The 12,793-nt window shown below is 40.3% G+C and overlaps 1 protein-coding gene across 1 annotated transcript in view; it reads right to left on the minus strand.

The window, feature by feature from the left end:
* Positions 1 to 4,090: 4,090 nt before the first annotated feature.
* Positions 4,091 to 12,793, minus strand: part of ncapd2 (non-SMC condensin I complex, subunit D2) — a 42,149-nt gene continuing 33,446 nt past the window's right edge. Inside the window, exons 30-32 of the mRNA XM_062987817.1 lie at positions 5,751 to 5,907; positions 4,804 to 4,911; positions 4,091 to 4,384 (exon numbers count right to left, since the gene is read on the minus strand). Of these exons, the coding sequence (XP_062843887.1) occupies positions 4,305 to 4,384; positions 4,804 to 4,911; positions 5,751 to 5,907 (345 nt within the window). The 3' untranslated portion in view covers positions 4,091 to 4,304. The remainder of the gene's footprint in view (positions 4,385 to 4,803; positions 4,912 to 5,750; positions 5,908 to 12,793) is intronic.

Here is a 12,793-nt window from a genome sequence, read left to right on the forward strand (position 1 = left end):
TATTGTCAGATGTACAGTACCATAAGTCCACCTATCTAGAGCACTAGATAGTGAGTGTGTGGTTCTGGACACAACCGCCTTCAGCAACTGTTTCTACGCCAGAAGTCGCAACTCATAATTAATGTATAACATTGAGACAACTTTTGGACCTAGTAAATGCATACAGTAGAGCTGGGCGGTTCCTGAATCACCCGGGTTAATGATTCGAGTCTTCGTACTGAATAAGGAATCCCGAGTCCGAGGTCTCAGTTAACCCGGATCCTATGAGTCCTCTGACTGGCTCAGATGATTTGGCTTCACTCCAGTTATGTGGCTACTTTAGGACTGTACCACTTAAGGAGTATCATCATAGCCCTTCCCCATGGTAATTCATCCAAAGTGCGTGAGTTGGTATTTTTAAATAGCAACATGTAGCAACATGTAGGTGGAAGCACTTGCATCATTTATGCATAAATACTGTGTAGTTTTTGCACATTTTTGTATGCATTTTGCATGTTTTTTGTATATATTATGTATATAGTAATTTATTTTTTTGCACAATTTGCCTTTTTTGCCTCAGTTTTTGTTTATATAGCTATTTCAAAATTTAATTCTTAGTCCATATTCTAATCGGCACTGCATTTTTTGCTATTTATATATTTATATTTCATTTGTATTATAAATTCTATTTGGTTGTTCTACATTTAACATATTTTAATTTTGGTTAACTTCTAAGTGAATTGCACATTTTTCAATTTTGTTCCATTTGTTGTTATTTATGTTTAAGTTGTGTTTGTTTGTTTTTGGTTTGTGGAATTTAAATTAAAATAAACATCTGTAACCTAATAATGTGTCTGTGGATTCTTACAGTTGTAATTTATTTTATTTATTGGACGGGTGACTCAAGTGACTCAAATGACTCAAGTGAACCGATGACATTACTGAGTGACTCAGATTAACCCGAGTCTATAAAATGAACCGAATTTGCCACACTAGCATACAGTGGTATTCTAACAGTGCGTACTGAATAAGTCTAACAGACACCTCTGAAATTGATTTCAACAGAAATAACAAACATGATCCGAGGTTTGATCCTCAACGTAAATGGGCAACAGTAAAAAAAAAGTGTGTGAGTTGGGGGAGCAGGGATAAAAAGAACAGTCATAGCACTGTATGCATGTTACCTTAATTTCCTTCGGGATTAATAAAGCATCCATCCATCCATCCATCTAGAAGTATAACAACTACAGAACTGTCTGAAGTTCCAACCATATATTTTCATTAAAGGTCAACACAAAAATCCATGATATAAGGGGAACATGGCCTAGACCTCTGAGCAATGAAACAAACGTAATATGGTCTGACAGGTCCACCTTTACAATGTTTCCTACATGTGGGTAGATTTCTTTCTTTTAAAGACACCAAATGATTCATTACCCCACACCATCTGCAACCAAGTGTCAATCTCACTTAATTTAAAATTAAGATTAAAAGTACATTGTCATTTTGCTTCTCCCCCCCCTTGAAAATATAACATTCTGCCAGAATGATTGATTTTAAATCCAAGAGTAATATTTAAAAAATAGTGACATATACCGATCAGCCATAACACAAAAACCACCTCCTTGTGTCTACACTCACTATCCATTTTATCAGCTCCACTTACCATATAGAAGCATTTTGAACTTCTACAATTACTGACTCGGCATGCTTTGTTAGCCCCCTTTCATGCTGTTCTTCAATGGTCAGGACCATAGAATGGATAAGACACAGCAGTGCTGCTGGAGTTTTTAAATACAGTGTCCACTCACTGTCCACTCTATTAGACACTCCTACCTAGTTGGTCCACCTTGTAGATGTAAAGTCAGAGAAGATCGCTCATCTGTTGCTGCTGTTTAAGTTGGTCATCTTCTAGACCTTCATCAGTGGTCACAGTGGTCACGCCATGTTTACTCTTGTGAGTTTCATTCACAGCAGGAAAGGTTTATGTGGGTGCTTTCTTGCACAGATTTTGTGATCTGTGCTCCTCAGGAGAGCCTGGTACTTTTTTACAGTACTTTTGGTTTTGTTCTAAGGTCTTCAGTTTCTGGTGGCAAGTTCCCACCGACCTCTCAGCCTTACTAAGACCATGTTCCATGCTCAGTATCTATTTTTCTTTTAAATGATTTTTCCTCTCTCAATCCAGCAGAAACGACTGATGCTCTGTACTTTGACAGCCACAAAAAAAAACTCCTCATGTTATCTCAAGACGGCAATGGATTTTGTCTGCACTGGACATGATTTCTTTGGAACTTTCACTTGCTCGTAGACATGGAGCTCAGTCAAGAACTATTGATGCTTGAAAGAAGGTGCTCCAATCAGTGGAGTCTTTACTAGAGCTGTTATTTATTTTGTGTCTGTCTTGTATTTTTATGAAGCTAGAGTTCTTATGTATACATTCTGCTATGTACTGTCTATATCTTAATTATTTTTTAATTTTTTTGGCCAACACACCCGGGGGTGGGATGTTCTATGTTCGTATGTGTTCATGATAACATGTATGACAACATAGTATAAGTTTAAAAACAATAAAACTATTGTTCACAAAAAAGCTTTTAACAAGCTGTTTTACAAAAGGCCGGCATTTTTTATTTTAATTTCTGGTTACACTAAGTGACCCAATTGCAACAGTATTTGGGTCATTCCTGGGACCTTAAAACTTTTTAAAAATAAAACACTTTTTATTTGTTTTTCCATGTTTTATTATAAAAAGGAAATGTTATACTTTTCCAAACTAATACTGGTCAAGCTCAAGCACACAAACTGTAGGTTTTATTAAAACATTTTTATGCAGTCTCTGACCCAGGATGTCCACCTTGTTAGGGACAAATGCATAACTGTTTGAAAGACTTCTGGTTTAAACTGATGTGAAACACACATTATCTAAGAGCTAATATGTTCCTTTTCAGCTTTTAAGTGATTTTTTTATAGATTTTTTCTTAATTGATATTGTATGAATTGCATCTCTGATTTTGCACCAACGTGATTTCACATTTTTCTTTTAGATTAAAATACATGCTAGACGTATTTTTACTACTTTTTATAGGTACATGATTTGGCCTCCTTTTATGCAATAACTGACAACAGCAATGTGAATTACTTATGCTATCTTAATTAAATTAGGGATGGAAGGCTTGTGCATAATAGGGTGGACACAGCCATAACATCCTGCGTTCCCTGTAATGTTTCTCTTTCAGCTGCACTTAAGGCCATTCTTTAAAGGATGCACACATCAATATTTCTGTCATTATTATAACCAAACTGAATAATAAAGCTATATAAATCACACATGCACCTCATACACACTGTTACTGTTATTAAGTTGTAACAGGTGGACCATAACACGGTGGACTTTGACATAAAATTAGCCATTAGCTAGCACATGAGCAAAACCATGCTAGCATAAAAGTGAATTTAGACAAAGAATTCTCTGCTTTTTAGTACGATTATTTTTTTAAAATATCAAATCGTATTGCTTTTTCTCATATATCCCCGTAACAGGGTGGACATGTTATGGTTGACCATATAAGACTTAAAATAAAATGTGGAAATCTTCCACAGTTGTTTTCCCTCCAAAAAAGATCATTTGAGCTCCTGGAAATGATCAGCAATAAAATGAAACTGAGGACTTGGGAAAACCTCTAGTATAAGAGATAATAACAGTGTAAAATGTATACAGTAATTTTGGGGGGGGGGGGGGTGGGGTGGAAAACATTGTGTTCAGTATTTGAAAGTTGTTAATTATTTCAGTAAGATGTTTAGAAATTGTATTATTTAAAATGTACTTAATAAATACAATGATCAGTACCTGGGACACAAAAAATACAGAATTGTAGGAATGACCCATTTAACACTATTAGGACTCGACCCATATGGCTGGGCCTTAGCTTAATTACAAAATGCATCTAAAGATACTTGCTAAAAATATTTTTTTATTTTAAAACATCACAATATAAAAAACTGAATTTTTATTTGTCTTGTTAGATTATTCAGTTCAGCTGCACAGAAACCAAGGTCATATTCTTTTACACTGTTATTATTCATAAAAGAGCATTATTACAATTAACAATACTGAACCTAACTATTTTAATAGTTGATGAAATCTTGATTCATACTGTTGCAATGTAAAAAGCAGTTTACATTTTGTAAAAGCAGAAACAAAAGTAAAGAAAGTTTAATAAAAGCATGAAAATAAAAGTCTTTGTAGAGGGCACAGAGTAAAAGAAGCTGAGCTAAAAGAATAAAACATAAAAAAAAACAGGTGATTGAAAGAGAAAGCGGAGCGGTCAATGGCGCAGACGTGCACGTCGGGTGCGAGAGATGGGTGTGGTCACTTTTGGTGTCTCGCTCTCTTCCATGACAGCATCTAGAAAGAAAACCCAGTTTAATGAGTAAAGAATTTTATCAGGGCATTTATTTAAACCAAAGAGTACATACAGCACACTTGAATTTAAGTGTTTTTAAGTATTTTACACTCTTTGGTTACATTCATGACAGAACAGGTTACATAAGATTCATCAGTTCACAAGTTTAATGTGAAACACAGTCATGGACAATTTTGTATCTCCAATTCACCTCACTTGCATGTCTTTGGACTATGGGAGGAAACCCACGCAGACATGGAGAGAACATGCAAACTACACAGAAAAGACTCGGGATTCACCTGGGGATCGAACCCAAGACCTTGTTGTGAGGCAAGTGCTTCCCACTGCCACCCACATCTATACAAATGAATAGTAAGTTTTAATAAATAAAAACAGCTGTCAAGTAGCAGCACAGTCCTACCCTCTTCATCCTCCTCATCACTACTAAAGGTTATGACTGTTTTACGGCGAGGACGGGAAGGTTTCGGCGTCACCAAGTCACTGTCGTCCAGCCTGGTCTTTCCATGCCCTGAAAGTGAAAAGCGACAGAAAGGGAAGGTGTTCGTTATTCTGCCTTAAGCCCAGTCTTTCCCGGTGGGATCAAGCCTGCCCGAAAATGAAAAAACGTCTTTTTGAAAGCATAAGTCTAGAGAAATGAGACCCTAGGGGCCTTCCGAAACCTGACCAGACATGTTGGGACGTCCAAACAATGCACACTTCTGAGTAGCATTTCTCAGCCAGTTGTTTGTTTGTTTATTTATTAGGATTTAACGTCATGTTTTACACTTTGGTTACATTCATGACAGGAACGGTAGTTACTCATTACACAAGGTTCATTAGTTCACACGGTTATCAAACACAGTCATGGACAATTTAGTTTCTCCAATTCACCTCACTTTGCACGTCTTTGGACTGTGAGAGGAAACCAGAGTACCCGGAGTAAACCCACGCAGACACGGGGAGAACATGCAAACTACACACAGAAAGGACCCGGACCGCCTTGCCTGGGGATCGAACCCAGGACCTTCTTGCTGTGAGGCGACAGTGCTACCCACTTAGCCACCGTGCCGCCCCTCAAACAGTTGTAAGCTTAAACTCAATGTGCATTTAAAAAGGTGGACATGCTCTTGTGCTTCAGATTGTTGTCCTGTTGAATAACAAACTTGCACTTGAGCATCAGATCATCATCAGGAATTTTAGTATTGTCTGGTAGATTTTTATGGTTCCTTCATAAAGGGGAAAACTTTAATAAATTAGTAAAGCAGGGACTCCTTTAAAAATGGGCCATGATTTGTGCATCACCTTCACTGCATACACCCAGAGAAGAAAAAAAAAAAAAAAAAAAAAAAAAAAAAAAAAAAAAAGTACCTCTTGTTGGTCTGCGAGCAGTTTTGGGCACAGGCATCTTGGTGTTTTGCTGGTTTGTCTTTTCCTCTAACTGCTGCTCTCTCTCCTCGCTTTCCACATTCTCCAGACCTTTGGTATGCACGGCTGTCAGCTTCTTCTCAAACTCCTCCACCTGAGCCTGTGACACGAAGGAGTAGCCAAATAGTCATAATTTTTAAAAGCCAATGGTTGTGATACAGTAAAATAAGAACAATTACCCAGAAACTACACTAGCTGTGCAACTTTTAGTCATGCATAAATATTACATACTGGGTTTAGGAAACAGATCACCCCTAGCAGCCATGGATTAACATAATATGGTACTTGCTGTGATGATGCACATCATTAAATAGTCATCAATGAGATTTTAAAACGTTAAAAGAAAATAATATTTTGACTTTTAGGGAGCTGCCAGTAAGTGTACAAAGCCAAGAGTTAGTAAGAAAAACTCTTAGATTAAGATAAAAAATATACATAATATCTGCTGGAATCCAAAAAGAAGACTTACTGTAAACAACCTGATCCCAGAACAAAAATTTTAGTTTTTCATACATGCCATCAAAGCATCAGGCACTTAGGGGGCACAGTGGTCTAACTCACTAGCACACTGCTGAGATTAGGGTTGGGCGTTGTATTTAAAAATGGTGACGGTATTTTTTAAATGTGAAGCGCCAAATTTCTGCTTCAGGTTTACCTTGAAAACTGAGACTTTAGGACATGCGCGCATCCACAGTAAGGGAGGGGTGGGAGGGGTAGGCGGTTGGAACTCGCTGATTGGCTGTGGGGTGCTCACTGGTGATAACACAGAGAGACGAGTGAAGAGCCACACTGGCTAGCGTTAGCTGTGAGCTAACAAGCAGAAACTGAAAAACGGCTCGTCTTTTAATTTTTCAAAATCAAAATTTTTGTATCAGTTCAACCGGAAATGAACACAAGCGCGCGCATGCGCGGACATGTACTTATTTACTAAATATATCTTCAGTGTAAATCGAGCACAAGTGTTGAGAAAAAGGAGCAAACAGTAATAATAACGTTACGCCCAATCCGCTGTTCTGACTCTTGTCTGCCATAGATTTTCCTGCCTATGTAAGAACTATTTTTTCCTAAATAAAAGCGCTATATTAAGAAAAAAGAACGTCTCACCTGTCGTGTAATTTGAATTATAAAATATATTGTCTGGCCCTTTAAGAATGTTAAGTGCACTATAGGGTGTAGGGAGCGAGTGTGTAGGGAAGAGATCGGATTTGTACCGTTTCTGTGCTCGAGTTGTTTTGCACTGAGCTTGTGTGACATGTAAAGTAGCGTTCTCGTTAACCACTCAAATTTTTGAGTGTATATTACGGTATAGAACTTAATTCTGGATTACAGGCATAACTAATCGTACACGTTCATACACTTTTAAGAAATATCTGTAACTATAAACTAAGCAGTTAGCTTTTGAAATATATTGAAGTGTGTAGCCTGCTATTATTCTGTTTTGTGTGGGCAGAGAGAGATTACAATGCCAAAATGTTGTGTTAATGTTTGTGTTAAAGTGTAATTGATACACATGCATTTATACTTATGCGTATTTATTATAGATCAGACAAGATAAGCAATGTTTGACGTTCAGATTGTTAAATCTTTTTTTAATAAAACATTGAAATATTGTAATTACACTCAAGTGTGTACACTGTAAAGTTTGTCCCCCCCCCCCCCCCCCCGCGGTAATACCGTATACCGCGGTATTTCCTGAAGACGGTATGACGGTATGAAAATCGGCAATATCGCCCAACCCTAGCTGAAATTCAAACTTTTGAGTTTGAACACTCTACACTATAGTAAAGCCACCAACACAGTTGGCTGTGTTTGAGGGAGGGAAGGTCGAACGAGGCCTCTCCTGGGGATGTCACATGGAGCTCAGTGTGGCTCTCTGTGCATGATATGGCTCTGGGTGGGAACCCAACACTGGCAGGTGATGAGAAGCGGCCGTAAATTGTACACAGGCAGTCATCCAAATGGCCCTCGATTAAAAAAAGGGGTTGTGCAGGCAGCAATGGTTTTACAACTGGGAATTGGAAATGACTAGACTGAGATGAAGGCGGAAGAAAAATGAAAAAGTAACTAAATCAGCTAGGATATTTATCATGACCTTAATTAATGAGGGGGGAAAACGCAATAAATAAGCAACAAGAAATAAATAAGCAATATGTATAACATTTACTTTTGCAGTAATGTACTTTAAATCTCGATCCTTTAAACACAGCACAGGTTTGTAGAATTGTGCTAAGTGGCATTTGAAAATTGCGTATTGGTGTTTGACAAAGTCCAATTAGTTAGCCTTTGCTAGCTTGTTGGCTTCTGGCCACGCCAGATTTCTGCCCTGGGGCGGCACAGTGGCTCGGTGGGTAGCACTGTCGCCTCACAGCAAGAAGGCCCTGGGTTCGATCCCCAGGTGGAGCGGTCTGGGTCTTTTCTGTGTGGAGTTTGCATGTTCTCCCCGTGTTTGTGTGGGTTTCCTCCCACAGTCCAAAAACATGCAGTTAGGCTAATTGGAGACACTGAACTGTCCTATAGGTACCTAGCCGCTAGGATGCATAAACCAGTGCATTGCAGTGCCGGTCCCAAGCTCAGATAAATAGGGAGGTTGTGTCATGAAGGGCCATGATCGCAATCCGCTGGCGACCCCTAACGAGAGCAGCTGAGGAAATAGAGAGAGGGTTGGAGCTGTCCACCCCGAAAGGCGCTGAGCTTGGGGGTTCTAGTTCATTAAAACTCGTGGTGATCAGGGATGTTGGGTTGCTGTCATTCTGCCTCTCTAATCTGATCACTCAGGTTTGATGATGGTTAAGGAGGTGGGCGCTGACATCCTGTGAAAGCCTTCATGATTTACCTGCTTGCTCTCACTTTATTCTGTTATGTTATGCTGTAATAATTAGGGTCTCATGCTACTCTCTGCAAAACTGACATTTTACTCTTTAACTACATTTTCTGTTTACTACCTGAGGTGGTTCTGATGGAAACTTGTTTACCAATCCAAGATTGAAGCCTACAAGTCGAGACTGCTGTGCCAACAATGCTGCTCCTGCTAGATATGACAAACTTACTATGGACTTTATTACAGACTGGACTAAATAATGAAGAACTCCAATAATTAACATATATATATATATATATATATATATATATACACACACACACACATATATATATACATATATACATATATACAGTGTATCACAAAAGTGAGTACACCCCTCACATTTCTGCAAATATTTTATTATATCTTTTCATGGGACAACACTATAGACATGAAACTTGGATATAACTTAGAGTAGTCAGTGTACAGCTTGTATAGCAGTGTAGATTTACTGTCTTCTGAAAATAGCTCAACACAGCCATTAATGTCTAAATGGCTGGCAACATAAGTGAGTACACCCCACAGTGAACATGTCCAAATTGTGCCCAGTGTCAATATTTTGTGTGACCACCATTATTATCCAGCACTGCCTTAACCCTCCTGGGCATGGAATTCACCAGAGCTGCACAGGTTGCTACTGGAATCCTCTTCCACTCCTCCATGATGACAGGCTGACCTCCCACGTCTTCAACCTCTGCAGCAATGCTGGCAGCACTCATGTGTCTATTTTTTAAAGCCAACCTCTGGATATGACGCCGAACACGTGGACTCAACTTCTTTGGTCGACCCTGGCGAAGCCTGTTCCGAGTGGAACCTGTCCTGGAAAACCGCTGTATGACCTTGGCCACCATGCTGTAGCTCAGTTTCAGGGTGTTAGCAATCTTCTTATAGCCCAGGCCATCTTTGTGGAGAGCAACAATTCTATTTCTCACATCCTCAGAGAGTTCTTTGCCATGAGGTGCCATGTTGAATATCCAGTGGCCAGTATGAGAGAATTGTACCCAAAACACCAAATTTAACAGTCCTGCTCCCCATTTACACCTGGGACCTTGACACATGACACCAGGGAGGGACAACGACACATTTGGGCACAATTTGGACATGTTTACTGTGGGGTGTACTCACTTATGTTGCCAGCGATTTAGACATTAATGGCTGAGTTATTTTCAGAAGACAGTAAATCTACACTGCTATACAAGCTGTACACTGACTACTCTAAGTTATATCCAAGTTTCATGTCTATAGTGTTGTCCCATGAAAATATATAATGAAATATTTGCAGAAATGTGAGGGGTGTACTCACTTTTGTGATACACTGTAGTATACAGTGTATCACAAAAGTGAGTACACCCCTCACATTTCTGCAGATATTTAAGTATATCTTTTCATGGGACAACACTGACAAAATGACACTTTGACACAATGAAAAGTAGTCTGTGTGCAGCTTATATAACAGTGTAAATTTATTCTTCCCTCAAAATAACTCAATATACAGCCATTAATGTCTAAACCACCGGCAACAAAAGTGAGTGCACCCCTTAGTGAAAGTTCCTGAAGTGTCAATATTTTGTGTGGCCACCATTATTTCCCAGAACTGCCTTAACTCTCCTGGGCACGGAGTTTACCAGAGCTTCACAGGTTGCCACTGGAATGCTTTTCCACTCCTCCATGACGACATCACGGAGCTGGCGGATATTCGAGACTTTGCGCTCCTCCACCTTCCGCTTGAGGATGCCCCAAAGATGTTCTATTGGGTTTAGGTCTGGAGACATGCTTGGCCAGTCCATCACCTTTACCCTCAGCCTCTTCAATAAAGCAGTGGTCGTCTTAGAGGTGTGTTTGGGGTCATTATCATGCTGGAACACTGCCCTGCGACCCAGTTTCCGGAGGGAGGGGATCATGCTCTGCTTCAGTATTTCACAGTACATATTGGAGTTCATGTGCCCCTCAATGAAATGTAACTCCCCAACACCTGCAGCACTCATGCAGCCCCAGACCATGGCATTCCCACCACCATGCTTGACTGTAGGCATGACACACTTATCTTTGTACTCCTCACCTGATTGCCGCCACACATGCTTGAGACCATCTGAACCAAACAAATTAATCTTGGTCTCATCAGACCATAGGACATGGTTCCAGTAATCCATGTCCTTTGTTGACATGTCTTCAGCAAACTGTTTGCGGGCTTTCTTGTGTAGAGACTTCAGAAGAGGCTTCCTTCTGGGGTGACAGCCATGCAGACCAATTTGATGTAGTGTGCGGCGTATGGTCTGAGCACTGACAGGCTGACCCCCCACCTTTTCAATCTCTGCAGCAATGCTGACAGCACTCCTGCGCCTATCTTTCAAAGACAGCAGTTGGATGTGACGCTGAGCACGTGCACTCAGCTTCTTTGAACGACCAACGCGAGGTCTGTTCTGAGTGGACCCTGCTCTTTTAAAACGCTGGATGATCTTGGCAACTGTGCTGCAGCTCAGTTTCAGGGTGTTGGCAATCTTCTTGTAGCCTTGGCCATCTTCATGTAGCGCAACAATTCATCTTTTAAGATCCTCAGAGAGTTCTTTGCCATGAGGTGCCATGTTGGAACTTTCAGTGACCAGTATGAGAGAGTGTGAGAGCTGTACTACTAAATTGAACACACCTGCTCCCTATGCACACCTGAGACCTAGTAACACTAACAAATCACATGACATTTTGGAGGGAAAATGACAAGCAGTGCTCAATTTGGACATTTAGGGGTGTAGTCTCTTAGGGGTGTACTCACTTTTGTTGCCGGTGGTTTAGACATTAATGGCTGTATATTGAGTTATTTTGAGGGAAGAATAAATTTACACTGTTATATAAGCTGCACACAGACTACTTTTCATTGTGTCAAAGTGTCATTTTGTCAGTGTTGTCCCATGAAAAGATATACTTAAATATCTGCAGAAATGTGAGGGGTGTACTCACTTTTGTGATACACTGTATGTATTTAGTCAGCCACTGATTGTGCAGGTTCTCCTACTTAGAAAGATGAGAGAGGTCTGTAATTTTCATCATAGGTACACTTCAACTATGAGAGACAAAATGAGAAAAAAAAATCCAGGAAATCACATTGTAGGATTTTTAAAGAATTTATGGTGGAAAATAAGTATTTGGTCAATAACAAACAAGCAAGATTTCTGGCTCTCACAGACCTGTAACTTATTCTTTAGGAAGCTCTTCTGTCCTCCACTCGTTACCTGTATTAATGGCACCTGTTTGACCTCGTTATCTTATCTGTATAAAAGACACCTGTCCACAGCCTCAAACAGTAAGACTCCAAACTCAACCATGGCCAAGACCAAAGAGCTGTCGAAGGACACCAGGAAGAAAATTGTAGACCTGCACCAGGCTGGGAAGAGTGAATCTACAATAGGCAAGCAGGTTGGTGTGAATAAATCAACTGTGGGAACAATTATAAGAAAATGGAAGACATACAAGACCATTGATAATCTCCCTTGGGGTCCAGATCTCATCCCGTGGGGTCAAAATGATCATGAGAACGGTGAGCAAAAATCCCAGAACTACACGGAGGGACCTGATAAATGACCTGCAGAGAGCTGGGACCAAAGTAACAAAGGCTACCATCAGTATACACACTACACCGAGAGGGACTCAAATCCTGCAGTGCCAGGCGTGTCCCCCTGCTTAAGCCAGTACATGTCCAGGCCCGTCTGATGTTTGCCAGAGAGCATATGGATGATCCAGAAGAGGATTGGGAGAATATCATGTGGTCAGATGAAACCACAATGGAACTTTTTGGTAAAAACTCAACTCGTCGTGTTTGGAGGAAGAAGAAAAACCCAAGAACACCATACCTACTGTGAAGCATGGGGGTGGAAACATCATGCTTTGGGGCTGTTTTTCTGCAAAGGGGACAGGACGACTGATCCGTGTTAAGGGAAGAATGAACGGGGCCATGTATCGTGAGATTTGAAGCCAAAACCTCCTTCCATCAGTGAGAGCATTGAAGATGGAACGTGGCAGGGTCTTCCAGCATGACAAGGATCCCAAACACACCGCTCGGGCAACGAAGGAGTGGCTCCGTAAAAAGCATTTCAAGGTCCTGGAGTGGCCTAGCCAGTCTCCAGACCTCAACCCC

The sequence above is a fragment of the Trichomycterus rosablanca genome, chromosome 25, assembly GCF_030014385.1.
Source record: "Trichomycterus rosablanca isolate fTriRos1 chromosome 25, fTriRos1.hap1, whole genome shotgun sequence".
NCBI classification, from domain to species: Eukaryota; Metazoa; Chordata; class Actinopteri; order Siluriformes; family Trichomycteridae; genus Trichomycterus; species Trichomycterus rosablanca.